The following is a 25,387-nucleotide window of genomic DNA, read 5'->3' as shown; positions in this document are numbered from 1 at the left end:
TAAGTATCATAAAATCAGTCTAGAAAAAGGCAAGACAGTCATAATAATTAAGATGAGTAACAATATACTCCACAGGAGCAAAACCTGTGGAAGGAACCATAGCTAAATAAAACCTTAAGACATTTCAAACATGGAAATAAGCTCATCAATGTTAGTATGTCAAATGTGTGTCAGAAGTGACCCAACAACAGTAAAAGTCTCTCACCAGACTGGTCTAGTACAAGAGAAATAGACCATGGATTCATAAGAATATCGAGGAGGAAAGACACCATCGTTAGTACAAGAACTGTGTAAAGAACCACAGTAATAAAAAGTTTTAAAAAAATGTTAATAACATGGAGATAGCATCATCCATGATTGTCTAGAAGAATTAAAAAAGACCAGCATTCATAAGAATGTAGGTGAGCCCTAACATATTTCAAAAGGTAAAACTCATGAGAGGAACCACTTCTAAGGAGTTATACACATTCAAAAACATGGAATAAAGAAAATCCATGTTAATATGACCAATCGGTGGGAGAGGCGAACTAACAAAATGAATATTAAGCTATATGCTCCTTTAATGGGTTGCGAACTCATGCAGGAACACCCCATTAATACTGTGGAAAGGATCACAGCAAAGACATCATAAAGATAAAGAAAACATGGATAAGAAACACTTCCCCTGACCATAGGACAGAATCGCCAAATGAGCTAGTTAAGATAATGTATTTGTTCTTCTATGTAGTCCAGCACTGCATGTTCTACTATGTTGGAACTCAGAGCAACATAATATGTCAATGAGCAATATCCCTTACCATGTAAATGTATATTCTATCACACCTACACTATAAGACACACATAGAATGTTTATCTCTTTCAGAGAAAACATACAATTGTCCTCTTTAAAAAGTTGAAGACAACAATAGGAATCATTGGCATATAAATATACTTTTCCTAAGGAAAAGTAGCTACAGATGATAAAAACATCTTCAAGATATTCTCAATATATAAACTTACTGACATAGGAGCATAACAACCAAACACATATGTAGTAACCAACAAAAAAAATACATCTTTTTATTTATTTATTTATTAAAAAGGCTGAATAAAACAGCAAGTATGAAAAAGTGGACCTTTGTAGTGTGGTGGAAACCAAGGTGAGTATGTGATTCTTATAATGATTAGGACTCATCTGCAGATAAACTAGAAAAGGTGTCAATGACACAAAACAGAATTTTTTCAAGATTCTGAAATAAAAATAATCTGTCCAATTTTGTACCTTCCACCTAATGACAACACTTCTCAAAGTGTGAACTCAACCTAAAACAAGGTAAACAATGAAAACAGTTGTACCTAAATGAGGTATTAACATATAACCTCCTCACGCACAACAGATATAAATATCTTCATTGAGATGAAGAAGAAGTACCCCTGAAGACAGTAAAACCCTTCCGAAAAACAAGAGAATCTTGAATGCAAAGGCCCAAGAGCAGAACAACTCCTAAAGAGTTATTATTACAAGTTCCCTATAAAGGATACTAGAATAATCCCATACTCTCACAAGTGAGAACAACTAACTCTCTGCCGAGGGAGGAACTCTGTACCCTCAAATGAAGGTGTATTATCCAGCAAGTTAAGGCTGACTCTGCATATATATATGAATGCTCACCAGAATGTAAGCAACAACTCAAATAAATACTCCAATTAGAGTATGATATATACCATAAGGGTAACAACTCTTAAGCACAAGCTTTTCTTCAGAGTAAAATAAACAATATCACCTTTATATCAGGTGTATTACAAAGTGATAACCCTCTAAAAGGCTGTTATTGACAAACTTGAAGTGGAAAGCCATCACTTTACACCAAGTGACGATGATAAAGAAAATAGCCTTGAACATCAGGCATGAAAACCCCCATAGGATTACAGGGCACTATACACCCCAATAACAATTTAAGGATACATAGCACCTACCGAAATCAGGAACACCCATTGGGTGCCACAGGTTGTAACAGATAAAAAACTGAAAAAGCCTCACAGCCCAGCTGAAGCAGCAGGGCTCTTCTGTGGAATAAGTAATAACAAATTACACCTTACTAGTCAGTACAGGAGTTATGAACTAGGCCAAAAGGTAGAGAGGAACCAAGCTAATTCGCTGCTTCACCATACTGTCATGAAAATGCCTTAAAGCTGAGTATGCCTGTACACCAAATAAATGGGCACAATCAAAGGGCTTGTCAAGCAATGTGGCTTGGACTGGCTCTGAAAACCCTGAGGTAAGTAACCAGGCATGGCGACGTAACGCAACTGAGAAAGCTATAGCTTGACCCACAGAGGCAGTAGTATCCATAATACAGCAAATGATTAGTTTAGCTGCTTGCTGCCCATCTTGAATCAAAGGAGTAAGAGTGCTCCTGATTTCTTCTGGAAGCATGGGCAAGATGTTCACTAATGAGTCCCATAAAGAATGAGAGAAACGACCAAGAACACAAGCTTTATGCACAGAGCGTAGAGCAGAACTTGTGGAGGAAAAAATATGCCTGCCACAGGCATCTAGACTCTATCAGATGGGACATGTGGTAGAGATTCAATATCATGGGAGGCCAAAGGGACCTGTGCCACCAAACATCGGTGAGTAGGATGTCTTATTAGACAAGCTGGATCACCAGGGGCAGGTCAGTGCCACTGGGATATAGCCCAGTCAACATGGGCCCCTGTAGCAGGCTTAGCCAAAGCCCCTAGCAAAACACCATGCAGGGCTTCACTGTAAGGAAGCACTAGTCCAAACCCTGTTTGGCTTTGATGGAGGAGATCATTTGAGGGCTCTGAAGCTAATTGCCCTGAAGGAATAGTTAGATCCAACACTACTGCAACCCTTTTCAGCATATCTGGAAAGGAGGAGCTGGCCTGGGGTAGCAAGTCCAGGGCGTGAAAGTAAGTTTGAGGCTGGAGAAGAATCCAAGCCACTAGCTGCAGCTAGGTCAGTTAACCAGCTGTCCTCTCTATGGGGTTCCATCTCAGTAGGATAAACATGAGAGGCCTCTTGTGGAGGGAGATCAGGGATAACAGGCATGAGTGGTGCTGTTCCCGACGTCGACCGGAGTTGAAAACACGATTCCTCAATGTCGGTCTCGACTTCAGAGGGAGAGGGGGATTCGACTTCAATCGGTGCCGCTAGCGGAGTCGCCGGAGTCGGCTAGCAGGATACTAATGCTGAAGGTGGGAACCCCGAAGGGCTGTGCACCAGTGCCGTAACGGCTTCGTTAACTGATGCTGAAGGCCTAACTGAAGCCAAGGGCGAACCCACCGGCATAGACACAGTCAAGGCACTTCTCACCTCCTTGGGGCCCACAGGCGCTCCAGAGGCAGGTGATTTACCAAAGACAGCGTGAAGCAAAGTGCAATATTTAAGCATCTGGTCAAGAATCGCAACATCTCCTGGAAACGGAGGGAGACGCAGGAAAGACTCTGACCGAGGAATGGTGGGAGGTCATATGCGGTGAAGTTGGGAACTTTTGTGACTTTGACCACCTGCGTCGAGACTTACCTCTTGGCATTGATGGAGAATGGAGTCTATGAGAACCGACATAAGTTTGAGAAAGAGACCTTGTTCGACGGGAAGACAGGGATGACTCAGAATCCGTACCGACAGAAGCTCCCTCAGAGCCTTCGGCCGAAGTTGATGACAGGAGTCACACTCTTCAGCATCATGGTGCTCGTCCAGGCACCACATACAAAGCGAGTGGGTGTCCGTAGCCAATGTTTGTCGTCCACAGAACCCACAGTGTTTAAACCCCAAAGATATGGAAAAAACACACTGTTCCAGTATGACGAAAATGTCAAAGTAGGCCGCAAACGGCCAGACTAACCATCGCTGGATCCACGTTGCAAGCGTGGAAAAGAAGGGTCGTATCCGCGAGGGGGTTATTTACCCTCCACGGACGTCAAATCCGGTTGACAACATCAAGATGGAGTCACATGACCACCTTATACTGATGAACTTGGAACAAATGCTCCTCTAACATGAAATTGTGTATTTCACTTACTCTCCAAAGATAAATAATGGCTACAAGGAAGGCTACCTTCCATTAAAGAACCCGAAGCAGGCAAGAGTAAAGGGGCTCAAAAGGAGGGCCTATGAGCCTAGTTAGGACGAGAGCAGGGGGCGTCTGGGGAGGGATAACCTGCTTAAGGCCTTCCATAAAGGCCTTAATGACTGGTACCCTGGAAGAGGGAAGTGTGCTGCCAATTGTTTAGGTAAGCAGCCATAGCAGCCAAATGTAACTGAATGGAGGTGTAGGCAAGGCCTGACTGTAGATGGTGAAGAAGGTAATATACAATGTCTTGAACTGATGGTTTGAGAGGATTGATATGTTTTGGACACAAAATGCTTCCATTTGGGCAAGCAGCAGGGCCAGGTAGTTGATCTCCGTGCTTCACGAAGAATGGACATACATTATTCCAATAGTTTGAGATAACCAAACTCCATGACCTCAGAAGCCAAATCACAAAATTGAGGAGCTGAGGACTGGGGTGCTGGAATGCCCTGTGGTTTTGCCTAAGAAGGTCGGGCCTGTTGGGAAGCTTCTCATGAGGAACCAGGGAGAGTTCCAGTAGAGTGGAGTACCAAAGCTGGCACACCCAAGTCGGTACTCCTAACATGAGGTATGTCGGCCTCAGCTTGCGATCTACTAACGGTAGGTGCAGGAGCAGTGGAAAAGCATATGCAGATATCCTTGACCAGTTCATCCATAGTACATTGCCCATGTACCACAGGTGTGGTAATTTGGTGATGAAGTTAAGGTATTTCGCGTTTTCGGGAGTGGCAAACAGGTCCATGTGACGGAACCCCCTCTGACGGAAGTAAACAAGTGGGGTCGAGGGTTGGAGTTCCCACTTGTGGACTTGTTGATACATCCTGCTGAGCAGGTCCGCCAAGTTGTTGTCCAGACCCGGACAGTACTGCATGAGCAACTACACCTTGTGATAAAAAAAACACTTCCAGATGCCCTGGACTAGAGCAGATAGCTGGGGCAAGTGCATGCCCCCTTACATTTGTAGGTAAAACATAGCTGTGGTAGTGACTGTGCGGACTATAACATTCTTGCTGTGAAGGAATGGAAGAAATGCTCGAAGAGCAAACTAAATAGTCAGTAATTCTAGGTGGTGAATGTTGAGGCCCTGCTGTGGAGGTCTCCACAAGTCCTGGATTGTGAGATCTTGGAGATGTGCTCCCCATCTGGAGAGCGAGGCACCCGTGGTGATGGTCTCTTGGGGAACTAGATCTAGAAAGGGCAGTCTCTTAAACAGGTTGTTGGGATTCCACCACTGCAGACAGGGCTATGAACTAACCCAAATCAGCACTAGATCCTGCCACAGACCCTCCATCTGAGACCACTGTGCTGCTAGGCACTGTTAGAAGGGATCTATGTGTAACCTTGTATATGGCAGTATTGCGATACAGGATGCTAAAGGGGAGGTAGGAATAGGAGGGGACGGAAGAGGAGGAGGTGGAGGAGTCTCAGCAGGACCAGGCACTGATGAAGCTTTTTGGGTGTTGGCTCCGAAAGAGGGTTGAGGGCCTCCTCAAAAGTAAGGGCCAGACTTAGATCTTGGCGGAGGGGAATACTCCCTCACAAATGTGATGGTTATCCCGTGCGCTGTATTACGATTGCCATAGGACAAAATGGGAACGTAATATGGTGGACGGGATATCCCGTAATGGAGTATTCCCCTCCACCAAGAGCTAAATCAGGCACTAAGGCCCTCATTTCGACCGAACTGTCGTGCTGAAGACCGCCAGTGCAGGCGGTTTTCCACGCAGCATATTATGACTGCTGGCAGCCCTCCGTCCTTATTCGGATGGAGAGCCGCCAGCAGCCATACTGGCGTTCGGCGGGGAAGTGGAGGTTGCTCCACCTCCACCGCCCGTCATCAGATCACCACCCACCGAATCACGTCCCACGATTCGGTGTGGCGGTGATCTGGTGACGGGGAGCTGGCGGTGGAGCAGCCCCCATGGATCCCGTCCCCTCCCGGAGGATCAATGGACAAGGTAAGTTGGTCGTCCGTTAGGGGAGGGGGTGGGGGGGTGTTTTGTGCATGCATGGGGGTGTGCATGTGAGTATGTAGAGGGGTTGTGTGAGTGTGTGTATGCATGCAGGGGGTGTTGTGTGTATGGGAATTGTGTGCGGGTCGGTCTGTGTGCATGTCTGTGTGTATGTGTGCGGGTATGTGTTGTTGCAGTGTATGTGTGCTTGTAGGGGTGTGTGTCTGTGCATGTTGGGGGTGGGGAGGGGGTGTGTGTCGGTGCATGTTGGGGGGTAGGGGTTGGGAGGGGGGTCCTGCCACCTTCGGAGGGTGGCAGGGGGATGGGGGGTGCGGGGGAGGACTCGGGGTGGGGTGGGGGTGGAGGTGACCCCTATTAGTGCCAGGGAAGGAATTCTCTGGCACTGATAGTGCCTACCACCATGGATTTCGTGGCGGTTCCAAACCACCCGAAATCCATGGCCATATGCAGGGTCGTGATACCGCTGGCGGTCTGGTGATGGCCGCCGGACTGGAGACCGAAGTCTCCAGTCCAGTGGTCGTCACCGCCCTGGCGGTCGGAGTGGAGAAGTGGCGGATGACCATGGCGGTAACCGCCGTGGTCATAATTCCATTTTTTTTTCACCAGCCTTTTGGCGGTATTACCGCCACTTCTCCCCCGTCCGCCAGGGTTGTAATGAGGGCATAAGTCTCCTCTTGTGAAGGACGGTGTCCTTGGGCGGCAGGATCGGCTTTGCTATGATCTGGTCCACGCTTGGTTCAATGTGAATCCTCTGCTGCCCAACGCCAAGGTGCTCCTTATGGTGTTACAGAATGGGCTGGTCCCTTTCCTCCGATGAAACCCAGAATGCCCTGAGGTGGATCTCAATTCTGAAGATCTCGATTCCGAGTTTGGCCAAGGGGGTGTCTCTGGATTTGGCACTGAAATGGCAGTCGACGTGGAGGGACGAGGCTTTAAAGTGGACTTTGGCATCAAAGGTATTGAAGGTGTTGGGTCCAGTTCAATAATTTGGTTCCGACCATGGCCTTGAGGAAGTGGCAGCCCGGACCAATCAGATGAGGCACGGGAACTTGAGGCTAGTGCCTCCGAGGGATGGGAGCTACTCACTGTGTTCCTCAGTAATGGGTGTTGCCCTGACCGGGGCCCTTCAGGCTCAACACTGGACTATGAGCCGGCATCCTCCGATTTGAACACCTTGACCACAAAAGACTCACTTTGCTGCTACAAGGCTTTTCCTCCCCTTCAATGAAAATGTCTGGGACGTTCGCCTCTACTTAGGGCTGCGCCATTGAAGACAAGGCAATGCATAGTGCTCTTTGTTACTGAAGCACCTTTTCGTTGCAGAACACAAGACACGCTGCACTGGATCATTCTTGGTGATTTGGAGACAGGCTTTATGCAAATCCGTCCTTGGGAACTTGGCGTCGTAACTTGGACAGAACCAAAAAGGAGTCTGTTCCATTCCATGAATATTCTCGGCTGCCGAAGTGACAGGGGTTGTAAAGGGCACAGCTCCGAAGTGGAGATTTCATCGACTGCAAGATGGAGTTGCAGCAACACCCGACGGTGGAGTCTGATGAACAGCGAGATTGTTTGGATCGATGAGGGACAGTGCTTAAAACCCGTCGAGAACGTGTGCCATCTAACTGGAGCTCCTGTAGATACATCTGAACCCGACGGTGGAGAAAAACAATCTGATCATGGAGCTGATGCCCAGGCGCATTGTCTACAATAGGAAGAGTCACAACATGGCTCGAAAAGACTTCTTTGAACAAAAACAAGTTGCACTCGTCGGAGCCCAACACTAGATTGCAGGAGTACGTATGTGTATCTACAGCCACACATGCCACAAATCTTTTGTTTCTTCATGTTTGTTTTGTGAATTTAAGGGGAAGCTCCCGTAAGGACACCCCATTTTTTCAGACCCTCTTACCTGGATTCCATACCTCCAGTGTTACTACACCTCTCACTTTACTCTTTTGTGTTAAACAAAAACACCGACTCCCCCCGATAGCCTCCCTTTCTTACATGCCTTCTCGCTTTATTTCTTTTTGTACAAACCCCTTATTTCTTCTTTACATTTTTCAAACTCAATGCTCCCTCTTCAGTGTGCTCTTATTCTTTTAAAACCCTTTACTCCCAAGTTACTCCTTTTTCAGAAACCTTACTTTCACTTCACTTCTTTTTTATAAACCCCTACAGGCACTCTTACTTTACTCTCTTTTTCAATGCTGTTACTCTCCCTGCAACTTTTAATGTTTTTCACAAACCCCTTACTCATACTTCTGTTTTACTCTCCTTTTCAACCTCCCTTTTCCAGTTCCAGCTTTACTCTATTTTTCACTTTCCTTATCCTTCTACCCTTCTAGCTTCCTGTTTTTTTTTTTTTTTTTTACAAACCCCTACATTCCCATACCTGCTTTATGACTTTTTTTAAACACTTTACTCTGCTTCCCACTTTATTAGAAATGTTTTACAAAACCCTTTTTACTGCCCTGCTTTACTCTCTTTTTTCAAACCACATAATCCAGCTGCAACTTTTCTCTCTTTTTTTTTTTTAACAAGCCCTTTACTATTTCCCCTTCCCCCATCAATGCCTCCCCCTTCTGTACATGCAGCCCCTTTCCCTTCTTACTTCTTTATAATATTGTCCTTTAAAATAAACATTCACCTTTTCCACAGAAACATTATGACAATATCTTATTTTCACGTTTCTTTAAAATGAAGTTTTATCAGCCTGTTTTCGTTGGGCTGAATGTCTTTATTATAGAGGTTCACCAAAATAACTAATTACCAGATGGCCTGCGTGGTGCCATTACCTGTAGTAGGTGTGCCATATGCACAGGCGGGAACTGACATTGTTGATTCATTTAAACCCATTCAGCATCAGGCAACAAGAACATATTGGTTGTGGTTGATAATGGCACCAGTTCACCAAGCAACATGACCTCAAGGACAAATTACTTACCTTCGGTAATGTGGTAGAGATTATGGGCCTGATTACGAGTTTGGCAGAGGAGATTACTCCGTCTCAAATGTGACGGATATCCTGCATGCCATTTTACAAGTTCCATAGGACATGATGGAACTTGTAATACGGCGGGCAGGATATCCTTCACGTTTGGGGCAGAGAAATCCCCTCCGCCAAACTCGTAATTAGGCCCTATATCTAGCTGCAGATTCCTCACCCTTGAATTCTCCCGAGGCATCAGACTGGATCCGGAAGCTTTTCGTGAGCAGCACCCCTGCGAGTCGGTAGGTGTGTCGATCGGCTCCGTGTCCGTCGTCGTCCGCACCAGATGTTGCGGGTCCTATATAGGTGCCACCCTGGCGCACCAATGTCAGTCTCTTTTCATGACTTTCCACGCCAGAAGCACAGAGCCATGAAGAACACTGACTACTGATGTGTCAAAACTAAGGCCTTGAGAGGGGAGTCCCTGCCCGTAGAAATAAAGTCGCAATGCAGAAAGGATGGCTGGGTCGATATGGAATTGGCAGCTAAATATAGGGCCAGATGTATCAAACTATTTTGTATTCGCAAATGGTGCAAATCGCAAAATTCCACCGGATGCGAATGCACAATAGCCTTACACGATGTATGAAAGGCATCGAAGTCTCATTTTAGGGCATCGCAATTTTTAGGGATTCCCTAAAAATTGCAACTCTGATTAGGGAATAAATAAGGAATTCCTATTTGCGATTCCCTATGCACATATATCAAGTATTTCCTAAATGCAACCTGGGCATTTAGGAAATGCAATTACCACCATCTCCAAGTTGGTGGTAACCATGTGCACATTTTTAAAATTAACATGACACTAGGGCATGAGTGCACTTCACATGTGCAGAATTAAATTCTGGGGTGACTCAAAGGGGGCCTTAGGCCCTCTGAACCCTTGGTTTTGCATTTTATAATTTGCGATTCGCTAATAAGGAAATGCAAATTAGGAAATGCAAAAACATTCACAACTATGGGCCTGAAGGCCCATGGGAACGAATGGAGTTGCATTTCTTAATAGCGACTCCCTAATAGTGATTGTGACTCTGTGGGAATCGCTATTAGAGAAACGCTATTTTCTCACATACCATTTTGCATTTCTTAAATAGCGATTTCTTAAAATTAGCTATTTAAGAAATGCAAAACAGTACTTTGATACATCTGGCCCATTGTCTCTACCAGATAAGGTTTTACCGAAGGTAAGTAACTGGTCAACTGGATAGAGACTCTCCCTGCGGATTCCTCACCTCTGAATTGATACCCGAGCAATACCATGTCCGGAGGGGGGTCTGCAAACCAAGTTTAAAAAAGAAAGACCTGCAGGACCGAACAGGTAAAATGTATGTCCCCACGGACCTCACTATCCAGGCAGTAGTTTTTGGTAAATGTGCGCAGAGATGTCCACGTTGCCAAATGACAGATGTCATGGACTAGAACTCCTCGTGCTAACACAGTGGTCGCAACTTTAGCTCAGGTGGAATAAGTGCGCAAATCCTCCAGGAGTTGCTTTTGGCCAGAGTGTGGCAAATCTTGATGCAGAGTAGGAGCTCTCTGGAGATGGTCCGCTTTTGCACTTCCTGACCTTTCTTCACATCCACATACCCTACAAAGAGTTAGTCATCCACCTGGAAATCATTTATACGATCAAGTTAGAATGTCAACGCTCTTTTTGGGTCCAGGCAGTGGAGTCTCTCCTCATCCTCAGAAGGATGTGTAAGTGTGTAAGAAGTAGTCAAGTGATGGATTGGCTTACATGAAAGGGCGAAACCACTTTTGGCAGAAAAGAGGCCCTAGTGTGAAGCACCACTTTGTCAGGATAGACAGAAAGGTAGGGCAGCTTAGAAGACAAGGCCTGCAGGTCATGGGCAGATGTAATCGCCACATGGAAGGCTGCTTTCAAAGTGAGAAGCCTGAGTGGACAACTGCGAAGAAGCTAGAAAGGAGCGTACAGCAAAAAAAGTCAGAACCAAATTCAGAACCTATTGGGGCATAATGAATGGGAATGGAAGAAAGAAATGCGTAAGACCTTTAAGGAACCTATGTACAATACAAGACCTAAACAAAGAAGATTGATCAGGCAACCTTGAAAAAGCAGAAATAGCAGACGAATATCCCTTAACAGTGCTCAAAGTAGCCCTGTCTGGGAACCATGCCACAAATTTCGACAGGCATATACCGTTTTGGTGGCTGGATGCCTGGCTGCCAGGATTACATTACAGGCTTTGGAAGAAAAGTCAGCCACCGCTCAATCTCCATGCAAGAAGGTGGAGAGTAGACGTGTTTAGATGAAGAATCCTCCCCTGCTGCTGCAACAGAAGATCCTCCCGAAGGGGCAGTCTGCTCGGAGGATCGATGGACATGCTCAGCAGCTTCGGATACCAGAGTCTCTGTGGCTAGTTCGAAGCCACAAGGATTACTTGGACCCGGTCGTTCCTAATCTTCTTCAGAACTCTATGCAGGAGTGGTATGGGCATACAGGAGGCCTGAACTCCATTCAAGACGAAAAGCATCTCTGAAGAATTGCCACCTTGGAAACTCCAATGATCAAAACTGCTGACATTGCGAGTTCTCAGAGGGGGCGAACAGATCTAACTAAGGCTTTCACCACTGCTGAAAAAGACCTTGTGCCACATCCGGATGGGGACGCCATTTGTGATCCACTAGGTATTTTTTGGCTGAGCTTCTCCTCTCTGGTGTTCAGAGACACCCGCCAGATGTTGAACCACCAGGGATATGGCCTGTGGCATGTCCAGAGGTGCAGAGCATCCTGACAAAGGGTCCACAACCCCAACCTGCAGATTTGAAAGGCTGGCATTCTGAAGGGTCCAGTGACCCCCTCCCATTCATCCCCAAGGCCTAGCCCAGAGAAAAAGAACTCAGGATGCGAATGAGGAGGCAAAGCTCCTGCCGGTGCAGGAGTCAGCGTTGTGCGATGTCCATTCAGCTTGTTGTTGAAGTCGGGGATTACAATGGGGATAGTGCCTCTGGTGGGAGTGGGTGACACCGGGGTAGGTCAAGAATGCCTCAACGCAGGAGCCACCGGTACAGAACCCAGAGGGGCCCCCCTCTGACCCTGCAGGGCCAAAGAGGCCCCAGCAGTGTTGGACTGCCCAAAAATGAGGTGCATGGTCTCATATAACTCTTTGAGTTGGGCAGGGGTTGCTCTGGATCCTGGAAATTCAGGTAGGTGCGGAGTCAACCCAGGCACAGCTTCCGCAGAGTGAGGCCTAGAGCGTTGACACTCCTTCGTCGGCCAACAGACGAGGAGAAGTCAAAGACAGCTTCGACTTCTTTGATTTTTTCTTGTGCTTCAACTTACCCAATCGCCCAAAGACTTTAAATGGGACAACAACGACTTTGGACGACTTTGGACTCCTCAACCACTCTTGGGACCTTCCTCTCAACCGAGACCTCGACCTCCATGGCGTTGCATGCTGGGCACTATCAGTTTTACGGACCACTCCCTCAAAGCCTTCAGATGCATCACCCGGCACTTGGAGCACAAGGTGCGGATCCGTCACAGACATTGTTCAATGACAGGATCCGCAGGGCTTGAACCCTGTCTTCCCAGAAGACAGCCTCGACACACCAGGAGAACATTTTAAAAAAAAAGTCTTGACCAAATGTCAAAAAAGACCAGTCAAAAACTGATCTATTCGGATCAGTGCTGGCGCGTAAAGAAAAGAACAGTTGTCGGTGTGCCTGGGTGGTGCCTACATAGGGCCCGCAATGTCATTTATGGAGCAGAAAATGCCAACGTCGGACGTGGAGCCTATCAACACCACCTACTGTGTGCAGGGGTACTGCTCACGAAAATCTTCTGGATCCAGTCTGATGCCTGAAGAGAATTCAAAGGTGAGAAATCTACAGCTAGAAGTCTCTATCAGATTGTAGCTGCGAGGACTCTCCTATCGATCTTTTCGCAAGTTGGATTTCTGAAGGCAGCGATTGCTCTAACACAGGAACAAATTTCCACACCTATTACAACTGAGAAATCCAGAAACAAGGTGGCATAACCTACCAGTTTTAATGCAGTACAATCCAAAGACCAAGAGATTTGTGAAGTGCTTTAACATGACCCTAATGAGCATGATAGGCACTTTACCAGACAATTTGGGAAGTAAGTTGAATATTCTCCTGTCATGTCTCTTATTTACCTACAGGGACATTCCTGAGTTCAGTTAATATATCATTCTGAAGCGGGATAAAAGTTAGACTTGTACCATATTTTCTCTATGTTCAGGTGTTGATTTGCTTTTGAGCTTATCAATTTTATTGCACACTAAATCATAGAAAAAACCCTGTTGGCAGAGATATTGTTTTTTCTTTCAATCTTTCAAGCAGGTCAGCACGGCTCCATTTGTCTTTTACAAAGTTGTGGCGATAGACACTTTCTCAGGCTTTTTTAATGTAAAGCAAAGATATTATTACCATACCTAACTATAATATTGCTTTAACTTTTGTTTTTTAAGTATAAGTATATGTATATATGTATGGTGTGTATCTATATATATATATATACACACACACATCCATCTCCAGATGTAAATCCCAACAGAAGCCCAAGATGGCAATCCAGAAACTTATAATACATGGTACACGCTACATATTTTTTTACATAAAATGTTTATTTTTGGGCAGCTAGTTTCTAATCAGGGAAATGTTCACTGGAAACAGTTTAAGTGATCACCTCATGGGAGATGGGCATTTTATCTCCTCATTTATTTACTCCAACATTGCCCTTTAAGTTGTCCTGTCAGATTACCAAATAAAAAGTCCTAAAATCGACAATCCATATGCTCTATTCACTAGTTTTTTGTAAATGTTAGAATATACTTAAAAAATACTGTGCTTTCTCACTTACTATACAACCCCTTTCTGCCAAATACCTCCAAGACAAGATCCAGAACTATCACCTGTATTTCCACACATGCTCACATAAGACAAACAGTTCCATGAACAAAGAGCAGAAGCAGAGGAGACGGACACTTCTCCAGTCTACCTGGCTTCAGAACTGCAACACCCTGCCCTCATGCAAGAGAACTTAACATAAAAACCTAGCTACTTTCATCCATCCCCAGAGCAGTTCCTCATCACTATTCTACCTGAAAGGGTACCTAAGTGTACCCCTGGAAGGGTGCCTATGTGTACCCCTTGCATGCTGTTTCGTGCTTTCCAAAAGAAATGCAATCCTACAACCCTGATCCAGCAGTCGCATCACAACTACGTTTATCCACTCCCTACCTTTTTAGAATATGACCTCCTAATTCACACTCTTTCAGTCCATCTCATAATAAAGACACAACCTGCTTGATACCCAACAATAGGATAATTCTTTTAAAAATGCAATACAGTGTTAGTGTGCGGCACATAATATGCTTGTCTTTGAACACTGTTTTGCTATCACAAGGAACCATCACATGACCATGAAAAAAACAAGACCAGACTATTGCACACGTTACATGGATACAGTGCCCTTATGTAGTGTAAGCCATACAAATAAAAAACACATACTGGGATGCGCCCCCAAGTAATTAGCATTGGCTGAGTGCAACAGGTATGTTCAGACAGGAGTCCTATGCTAACTGAGCTATACCACACAGATGAAGCCTAAATAGGCCGAAACTACTCCTATAATATTTGTGTTGGTATCTTGAAGAGACCCGGCAAGGGAGTTCTGGCTATAGAGTTCCTAATGGAGCAGGACAAATCCTGATTTGCATACATTTAGTCTCTGCCTAAAGTGACACAATGAACAAAAAAATGATGGACATAAGATGCAGACATTACCAGTGCCTGAGATTAATTCAATCATTCCACCTATCACGTTTTTTTCCGCAAGCTTTAAGTGCGACTGGTATGCCCATACGAGTGCCCTGTGCTCAATGTGAAATAACAATCAGGTTAGAACTCACTGATGAAGCCTACTTCAGTTAAAATCGGTCTGGGGTCACTTGTGTTTCCATCTGGAGGAGACCTAAAGCAGGAGCAAGACTGCTTTGCATATGATGGATGTCTGCCCAGAGTGACACTGTGGGCAAAGAAATATAGGACTGAGGTGTGGCCCAAAGTAATTACCAGTGACTGAGATTAATTCAAGCATTAATTATTTATTCATTACAAATAAATAAACATAAAAATTGAGTGGCATGAGGAATATTCTTTAATGTAGGCGTCAGGGAGAAAGGTGACTCCTGTGAGCAGGTCTGGGTGGGACTGTACTGTGCACAGGGCGGCATGAGGATATTCCTATCTGCATAGGCTGTTCTTCCACACATCATCCTGAGCATATATTGGGAATAGTACACAAGGAAAGAGTAGCTCTTATCCAGTGATAATTATTAATTGATATCCCTTTCATTCAAGTTCCATAGCGCAAATTCATTTAACAGTGAAATTAATATGAATTATTAATAGGAAACACAGAGCATCAAGAACATTTCATCATGCATTTTGACACACTCATTTCAAACATAAGTGCAAATACTTTGTTGGCCTTATTCCCCCAAAGTTGGACTGTGTTCTGTAGGATGTATGTGTGTTGTCTTTAAATAATGCTTTGCTTACCCAAACATTTTTGATTTTGCACATTTTAACATTGCACTGAGACAATAATTTTGTACTTACATTTGAAATTTTTTCGTCAAAATGGATGATATTTCTAGGAAGCTGACTCTTTGTAAAGTGTATGAAAACAATGGTACACTGTGCAGAGTCCATCGAATCCCCAGAGATATCACAGAGGCACACATGACATCACAAATGCTCTCTTTTCGGGTAGTGTCGTTGAGCAGTTAGGCATATTACAGGGTAGTGCTAAGCATGTAAATTCACACTCATGCAGTAAGTGAGACACACACCCAATAAAGCAATCCAACACCAATTTATAAAATATAACATACTTTTATATGAATTTAGATACCAAGATTAGCGGTACCAGGTCAGTACTTTTTGAGTTAGGAATTTTTACAGTTTTCATAAGTAGACAGAGTGCATTTTTCAGATGCGGTAATGTTATCCTAAGGAGGAAAAACAAGCACTGCATACAGGTATAGTACAGTAACTTATGGGACCAATCTCCTGGACTAAGAGTCAATGTGGGGCAAGATCCAAAGCCACACCAGGAGGTCACCTCAGGCGGAACAGGGGCAGCTGAGTGCAGTGGTGCAGGTCAGTGTCGGGTGGTCCATGCAAGTCTATGGGGATCGGTCCAGGCACAAAGTTGCTGCAGGGGCGGACTGAGAGCCCAGTCCAGGAGAACCACAGAGGGGGTTCAGTTCTTGTGATGCTTGGGGACGTAGGGATACCAGTGGTCCTGTTCTCCTTAGTATGGGATGTCCGGGTGTAAAGGTGGTCTGGACCGTCACCTGTGGTGGTCACAGTGGGTCCAAAGAAACAAGCTGCAGGCGTGGACTGGGGTGCCAGTCCGGCCAAGCCAACAGGTGGGCTTGGGTCTCATGAGCCTGGGGAATGTAGGGACACCAGTGGTCCACTTCTCCTTGGTCTGGGGCGTCCAGGTGCAGAGGTGGTTTAGACTGTCGGTTTTACCGTCACTGGAGGTGGTCGCGATGAAAGGGGGTCTGCAGAATCAGGCTGCAGACATTGTTAGGAAGTCCACAGAGGGCAGCCTCGGGTGGGCCTCATCTCTGGAGGGCCTGGAGACAATGCTGACACCGTTGGACCACTTCAGCTTGGGCTAGGTGGCTTGAGTGCAGTGATGAAGTCCAGTATCAGGTTTTTGGTGGTCCCTGTCCTCACAGTCCTTTCTTGGGTGCTTGCGCATGCAGAGGAGCAACTTCCCCCACTCCAAGGGAGTTTTTCTTGGCGATCTGCAGAGCACTGGCAGCTCTCCCAGTTTCTTGAAGGCTGCAGTGGCAGGACAGGTAAGTTGCTCCTCAAGGGTTTGGTTCAGCAAGCACGCAGGCAGGGTTGGCGCCAAGTCAGTTGTACTCCTCCGTTCTCTTGTTCAGCAGGCTTCCTGTCCACTTCTCTTTTTGTGTCCGGCGTAGATCTGGGGATCTGGTATCAGTGGTCCTCTAAAGACTCAATTTAGGTGACGTTAAGGGGAGTGAAGGGTAGTATCCAATGGGCTACTTACCCTCGGGGTTACTACACCCCCTAGATGCCCACTTCCTGTGGGGAGTGGGCATCACCTTGTCCAGAGTCCCTAAATTCCACCACACACAAGATGGAGGAATTTCCTAAGTTGTGACTACTTTAGGCTGGCCACCCTAGGTGTGTTTCCAATCTGGAAGTGTGACAAGCCTCCTGCATAGCTAATTTTCCCACCTATCCAGGTGCCAGATGGGTCCTGAGGCAGAGGGCTTGGCATCTTCCTCTGATGAAGGCCAGGTCTGCATACCAAACAGTGGTGAGCTCCTTCGTAGCTCCTGCCTTGGAATGCAGGTCATCCTGTGAGGAGGGGTGGTTAACACCCCAGCTCGGACAGGCTTTTGTTTCTGACCTCTCGAGAGCGTTGACTCTCCCACTGGGAGGTCAGATTCTCATCTGTGTGTGTCAGGCTGGCCAGAACCGGTCAGTGAGCTCACCAGCAGTTGGTAGGTTTTTCAGGGGGCACCTCTAAGGGGCATTCTGGTTCCATGTAGAAATAAATCCATCACTGGAACCAGTGAGGGTTTATTAATAGGAAATGTCTGATACCAACCATCCCTATGTTCAGAGAAGCCATTATGTAGCTGGGGAACTCGTAGTGACCAGCACATGTATTTAAAATGGCTTCCCTGTAGACTTACAATGTCTAAGAATAGACAAAGACATAGTAGGGACATATTGGGTCATGCATCTATGCCTTCCCTTGTAATATAATGCACCCTGCCCTAGGACTGAAGGCCTGCTGTAGGGATGACTTAAAGATATTACAAGCAGTTTCAGGGGACATGGCACACAAGTGTGAGCCATGTAGTGTTTTCAATTTTGGGAACACCTTGTCGCGCAGTCTTCAATGACAGACTGTATAAGGTTGGTGCTAGGGCCCTCAGAGTGGCACAAGTTGTGCTGCAGCTCTAAGGGGCCCTCTTCAGTACCCATGCCCTAGGAACCAGGGGTACCATTTACTAGGGACTTACAGAGGTGCTGAAGGGCCTGGTCACTTGGGGATCAAATGACCAGGTGTCTTGTTTTAGAGAAGGAATACTGGTACTGGGTACCTGGTTGGCAGGAACCCAGTGGACTTCAGTCAAAGTGACACCTAAAAAGTAGGCAAAAAGTGTGTGCGTTGGGGGGTACTGCAACCAGAATCCAGCTCCCTACACAAGCCCCCGAGCCAACAGGCCAGGAGACTCAACCAAACCTGGGAGAGTCTTCCTAGTCTGTCAGGCGAGGAAGAGTAAGGGAGCAGGCTGCAGGGCTAACTCTCCCTCACATCCTACTGTGCAGGCAATTTCGTTTAGGAAGCTGGCCCATGTCAACAACGTTAGGATCCCATTTAGAATGCTCTTTGTTGGCTTTTTCCTTTTCTTTGGAATGAGAGGTGTCCACCTCCGCTAACTCTATATGTTAGCCAGGGCAACCCCCAGCTTACCCAAAGGGGTCACCCACAAATGAAGAAACACCACCATGACCAACAGGGTCAGGGGGCCTAGCTTACTGTTTGACATGGGATCAGACCACCATGGCAAGGTCAGTGCAGCCATAAAGGTTAATACACAGCAGAGGCCATTGACAGCTGTCAGTGCTCAGAACCATACCTTTACTCTTCACTGATAGGTGAAGGGACTAAGTTACAGGCTTCTTTGGGTTCAGGCTGCCTGTCTGCTCTTTTAGAGTGGGGGGGTTACTACTTCCTGTAGCAACCACCTTTCTTCCACTCTCTTTTCTTTTAGCTGAGGAGCCACCAACTCAAGCGTAACAGTTGCCTGACTAGTCAGGACTTCTTGTGGATCAGGGTAGGCTTCACCCATGCCAACTTTGGAGTTCTTCCCTACTGGAGCAGAATCTCCTTGGCTCACTGGAACGTTGGCTAAATGTTGCCCACCCTTCCTACACGTCTTTCTTTTCCTTTTCTTCTGGGGCCTACTTGCACTACCTGCAGGGGTAGCACCTCCAGAATCCTTGGAAGAGGGATGACACTGGACCACCTTCACTTTTGGGCTCTGACCATCCTCTGGGATGTCATTACCAAGATGACAATCAAAGGGGAGGTCTCTACTGACTACCACCCTTCTCCAACTAAGGGACCCAGCTATTTCTAGGTGAACTAAAGCCACAGGCCCAACAGTGACCTTGTTTAGGTTAACCCTTACCCTGGCAGTCTCACCTGGGATATACTGGTTTGAGAGAACCAGCCTGTTGTGCACCACAACAGCGTGACTGGCAGAGGTATCTCTCAGGGCAGTGGTTGGAATTCCATTCACCAACAGGTGGTGGAAGTGTTTACTCTCCTCTGGAATCTCCAACTCACCTGTTGGCCCCACTGTCCAGTTAAAGGCTAAGAGGACCTCCTCATCTGAGGAATCATCCCTTATTTCTACCCTGTAACCACTTGGGGTTTACTAGTAGGTTTGGTTTTAGGGCAAGAAGTGTCCTTGGTGCAGGGCCCTAATTGTTTACAGCCAAAGCACCATACCTTTGTGGCATCCCAGTTTTTATAATGGTACCCACTTTTGTTTTGTGTGTGTCCTGAGAGCCACCCTCCTGAACAGATTTTTGGGGCACTACAGAGAAGTCATTTTCTTTATTTTTAGGGTTGTCCACCTTTTTCTCTTAGGGAGGGAGGTGGTTCTTGACTCTTTCTTGTGGTCACCCCCTCCATGTCTTGTCATGGACACCCTAGTTCCTACCCAATGATCAACCTTCCTCCCCAGCCCTTAAGGAGAGACTGGCCCCAGGTCCATCAGGTACTGATACAACTTTTCAGAAGTACAATTACTCAGTAGATGTCCCTTCACAATCAAATATATAAAGCCCATCGTACTCTTCCACCTGACTTCCCTTTAACCAACTACCTAGTGTTTTCACAGAAAAGTCCATAAAAATCAACACAGGATTAACTCTGGGTTTTGGGAGTCTCCCTGAACCTGATTCTATACTCCTCAGTGGTTATTCCAAAGCTCTCAATAAGGGGGTCCTTCTTGAGGTCATAGGACCTAACATCATTCAGTGTTAGGAGTCTATCCCTGCACTTTCCTGAGAATATTTGCCAAAGGCGAGAGCCCAAGTGCTTTTTGGTAATCTCTCTGGAAAAACAGGACCTCTCAAAGGCTATGAATCCCTTAGTGATGTGATATCACCATCCTCATATTTGGGGACAATCCCTTTGAGGATTCTAGGGTTGAAAGCTACCTCTTTCTCCCTATTTAAGATATAGCTGTTACCAGAGATGGGACCTAGGCCCATCTCATTTCTTTATATTTCTAGTTCTAAGAATCTGACCTCAAGGGCCACCCTCTTGACTAGGATGTCCAGTACTCTGTCTGGATCCTCTCGTATTTCTCTGAACTTGGAGGAGCCTGGCTGACCTCCAGGTACAGTCTTGGGGTAGAGGTTTCTACTGTTACCCTCTCCCTCAGGGGGACTGGAAGGGGAACTCTCCCTATGATCACTGCTGGAATGCTCATCATCATTGACTAGGTCAGCCTCCTGACCCTCCTCAGTGTGTCTTTGGGGTGCCTGAACCCTATCAAACTCAGTCAGTAACACCTGAAGATTTTCTTTGGTAGGGTTCGAACCTGCTTTAATGTTGCTGGCCTTACAGATGTTCCTTAGCTGCTGCATTGACAGTTGCAGGTGAGGGGTGAGGTTGAGTTCCACAACACTATCCTCTGAGGCTGACATTATTGGTAGATAAGTTGGGACCTTTTAGAATCTTACACAAATAATTCTAAACAGTTTTTGTAAGGTCTAACTATCTAGTAACTGTTTAAATGTCCAAACATAACAGGATTTGGAGACTTAACCAGGGCCCTAACGGACCAGATTAGAAATTTGGAAAAAATACAAAAGATTATAATTCAAAAAACTGTTTTTGGCAACCAAGGTCAATTGTAGATTCGTTATTGGAATCACAATCCTGACAGAGTGGTACAGTAGATGCAAAGTCCTCTTCCCATCACTGTTCCACCAATGTAGGAAGTCAGCTCTTTATTTAGTGGACCAAAATGAGGTATGCTGTGAAGAAAGAGTCCAAGCAATCCCTAGAGGTATCACAGAGGCACAAATGGCACCTCAATTGCTCTCTTTTTGGGTAGTGTGGTTGAGCAGTTAGGCATATCAGAGCGTAGTACTAAGCATGTAAAACACACTCATACAGTAAGTGAAACACACACTCAATAAAGCAATCTGACACTGATTTATAAAAATTACACATACTTTTATATAAATTTAGATACAAAGATCATCGGAATCAAGTGAGTACTTTTTGAGTTATGAACTTTTATAGTTTTCAAAAGTAGACAGTGCATTTTTCAGACGTGGTAATGTTTTCCTATGGAGGAAGCATAAGCACTGCATGCAGGTATAGTACAGCGACTTACGGGCCCAATCTCCTGAACTGAGGGTCAGTATGGTGCAAGGTCCAAGACCACACCAACAGGTCACCTCATGTGGCACAGGGCCACCGGGTGCCGTGGTTCAGTTCAGTGTCAGGTGTAATTCTATGGGGATCGGTCCGGTCACAAAGTTGCTGCAGGGGTAGAACTGAGAGTCCAGTCTGGGTGAACCACTGAGGGGGGTTCAGTTCCTGTGATGCTTGGGGATGGAGGGACACCAGTGGTCCTGTTCTCCTCGGTCTGGAACATCCGGGTCTGGAGGTGGTTTGGACCATCTGGTTTACCATCACTGGAGGCAGTCGAGGTGCAGGGGGCCTGCAGAAATCATAAACAGGCTGCAGTCATAGACTGGGGTGCCAGTCCGGCCGAACCAACCGGTGTGCTTGGATCTCAAGAGCCTGGGGGATGTAGGGACACCAGTGGTCCTCTTCTCCTCGGTCCGGGACATCTGGGTGTAGAGGTGGTTTAGACAGTCTGGTTTACCGTCACCGGAGGAGGTCGCGGTAAAGGGGGTCTGCAGAATCAGGCTGCAGACGCTGTCAGGAAACCCACAGAGAGATAGCCCAGGTGTGCTTTGTCTCTGGAGGGCCTGGGGGCCATGCTGGCACCGTTGACCCACTTCAGCTCAGGCTAGGCAGCTTGGGTACAGTGTTGTCCGGCATCAGGTTTTTGGCGGTCCCGGTCCTCACAGTTCGTTCTTGGGTACCCGTGGATGCAGTGGAGCAGCTCCTTCGCTCCGAGTGAGTTCTTCTTAGTGATTTGTGGAGCACTGGCAGTTCTCCCAGTTTCTTGGAGGCTGCAGCAGCAGGACAGGTCAGTTGCTCCTCAAGGGTCAGGTGCAGCAGGCAGGCTTGGCGCCAAGTCAGTTGTGCTCCTCTGTTCCCAGTTTCAGCAGGCTTCTCGTCCACTTTGCCTTTTGTGTCCAGTGAAGAGCTGGTGATCTGGTATCAGGGTGTCCCCTAAATACTCAATTTGGGGGGCATTAAGGGTAATGAAGGGTAGTAGCCAAATAACTACTTACTTTCAGGGTCATTACACCCCCTAGATGACCACTTCCTGTGGGCATTACCCTGCCCAGAGTCCCTAAATTCCACCACACGCAAGATGGTGGAAATTCCTATCTTGTGTCCACTTTAGGCTGACCACCCTAGGGGTGTTCCCAGTCTCGAAGTGTGATACGCCTCCTGCATAGCTAATTTTCCCGCCTGTCCAGGTGTCAGATGGGCCCTTAGGCAGGGGGGTGGCATCGTCCTCTGATGAAGGCCAGGTCTGCATACTAAAGGCAGGGAGCTTCTTTGAAACTCCTGTCTTGGAATGCAGGTCATCCTGTGGGGAGGGATGGTTAACACCCCAGCTCGGACAGGTTTTTGTTTCTGACCTCTCGAGAGCAGAGGCTCTCCACCTGGGAGGTCAGATTCTCGTCTGTTGGTGGCAGGCTATCCAGAACCAGTCAGTGATCTACCAAGAAGTTGGTAGGTTTTTCAGGGGACACCTCTAAGGAGCACTCTGGGTACATGTAGTAATAAATCCATCACTGGAGTCAATGAGGGTTTATTAATACGAGATGTTTGATTCCAAATATCCCTACGTTCAGAGAAGCAGACATGTAGCTGGGGAACACATAGGTGGTCATTCTAAGTTTGGCGGGCGGCGGTTGCCGCCCGCCAAACTTACGCCGCCAATTGGCCGCTCCGCGGTCAAAAGACCGTGGGGGCCATTCAGACTTTCCCGCTGGGCCGGCGGGCGCCCGCCAAGGGAGCGCCCGCCAAGGGAGCGCCCGCCGGCCCAGCGGGAAAGGCCCTGCAACACAGAAGCCGGCTCCGAATGGAGCCGGCGGTGTTGCAGGGGTGCGACGGGTGCAGTTGCACCCGTCGCGATTTTCACTGTCTGCTATGCAGACAGTGAAAATCATGCTGGGGCCCTGTTAGGGGGCCCCACGACACCCGTTCCCGCCATCCTGTTCCTGGCGGTGAAAACTGCCAGAAACAGGCTGGCGGGAAGGGGGTCGGAATCCCCATGGCGGCGCTGCTTGCAGCGCCGCCATGGAGGTTGAGCCCAGCCAGGGGAAATCCGGCGGGAAACCGCCAGATCCCCTTTTCTGACTGCGGCTTTACCGCCGCGGTCAGAATGAGCAGGTAAGCACCGCCAGCCTGTTGGCGGTGCTTTCCGTCGTTCACGGCCCTGGCGGGTTTTACCGCCAGGGTCGGAATGACCCCCATAGTGACCAGTGTCCACCACATGTATTTAAAATGGCTTCCGTGCATACTTAGTATGTCTAAGAATGGACAAAGACTTAGCAGGGGCATATATGCTTATGAATCCTGCCTTAGGGCTGAAGGCCTGCTGTAGAGGTGACTTACAGATATTACAAGCAGAGTTTTAGGGAATATGGCACACAAGTGTGTGCCATGTCGTGTTTTCAATTTTGAGAGCACCTTGTCACATAGCCTGAAATGGCAGTCTGCATAAGTTTGTGGTTGGGTCCCTCAGAGTGGCACAAGTTGTACTGCAGCTCTGAGGGGCCCTCTTCAGTAAGCATGCCCTAGGTTCCAAGGGTACCATTAACTAGGGACTTACACAGGTGCTGAAGGGCCTGGTCACTTGGGGATCAAGTGACCAGGTGTCTTGTTTTAGGGAAGGAACACTGGCACTAGGGGCCTGGATAGCAGGAACCCAATGCACTCTAGTCAACACAGTACCTAAAAACAGGCAAAAAGTGGGGGGTACTATAACTAGAACCCAGCTCCCTACAATGTTCAAATGGATAAATGACTCATCCTGACTAAACTATTCACTGTAGAATAACTATGCTCGCTTGAAATCAGCTGGAGCTTGACATGAGCCCCTGATATTCGAGGGAGTGCCTACTGATGTGGGTGGTGAATTTGCATATGACAAATGTTATCAGATTGAGATGGGCTCTGGATGGGCTGGAAGGGGAGAGCTGACTTGTTTCTCAGTGGTTAGCTGTGTGTTATGTAGGCAGGTCTGATACCCTTTAACAGTGTACTAGAATCTTGTTCGGAATGTTCACACCGTGTACCATGTTTCATGAGTTTTCAACTGTATGTCTAAAAATCAATACACATATTTTCACTGTTAAAATAAATGCATGATATTTTCTTCATGCTCTGTTATTATGAATCACTATTTTCAGGTAATTCAGTTTACGGAATTTGAATGAAAGAATTATCAAATAATAATTATCACTTGGGAGGAACCACTGTTTCCTTGGTAACTGATAATTACAAAGGTCCTCTTTGTTCTGGTTTACCTTGTTTTATGAAAACAGAATGAGAATAGGACACTTTCTCATTTGGGATTTGATACACACTGTCTCTAAACACACATACCCGACCGGGGAAGAAGCGACTGTTCTTAAACTTTCTGAGGAAGAAGGCGATGAAGAAGGTGCCAAGCATGAGCACTAAAGAGAGAAGAGCTGTATTGGGCTGGCCCGTGATCTTGGTTACCAGCACACCAGTGGTATTCAAGGCCAGGTTTGTTGAATTTTCATTGGTAAAGTTCTTCTTTTCACAGTTAGTAAGCGGATGTTCTTGAAAGATCTGCCAAGAAAAAGGAGAGTGTTATAGATCTACCAGCCACACAGTATTTGCCAATTTACTTCATTCTAGAGCAGAGGCTTGCAGTTTCCCACTGCATCTCCTACTACAGTATGTTCGGAGTCAGCATCTCTACCGGTGAATCTCTCTGAGAAAGCAGAGTACAAGTAGTCTGCTATGATAATGAATACCTTGTCACATTATAACTAGAAGGCCAAATCTCCCACTGTTCTGCCATGTTTCACCTGCAACACATACAGCTTCTCTAGCACTGGAAGCATATAGAATG

The 25,387-nt window shown here is 46.6% G+C and overlaps 1 protein-coding gene across 6 annotated transcripts in view; it reads right to left on the bottom strand.

Annotated features, from left to right (window-relative positions):
- SLC4A2 (solute carrier family 4 member 2) overlaps nucleotides 1–25,387 on the bottom strand; it is a 2,186,615-nt gene that overhangs the window by 252,001 nt on the left and 1,909,227 nt on the right. For 5 of the 6 annotated variants that reach the window (XM_069210734.1, XM_069210733.1, XM_069210731.1 and 2 more), the window contains one exon: nucleotides 24,889–25,101. The exons of the other annotated variant lie outside the window; for it this stretch is intronic. In XM_069210734.1, coding sequence (XP_069066835.1) covers nucleotides 24,889–25,101 — 213 coding nt within the window. The remainder of the gene's footprint in view (nucleotides 1–24,888; nucleotides 25,102–25,387) is intronic. 6 annotated transcript variants of the gene reach the window in all.

This window comes from Pleurodeles waltl, chromosome 10 (assembly GCF_031143425.1).
Source record: "Pleurodeles waltl isolate 20211129_DDA chromosome 10, aPleWal1.hap1.20221129, whole genome shotgun sequence".
Lineage (NCBI taxonomy): Eukaryota > Metazoa > Chordata > Amphibia > Caudata > Salamandridae > Pleurodeles > Pleurodeles waltl.
Note: the sequence above shows the minus strand (reverse complement) of the source record. Positions and strands in the feature narration are given on the sequence as shown.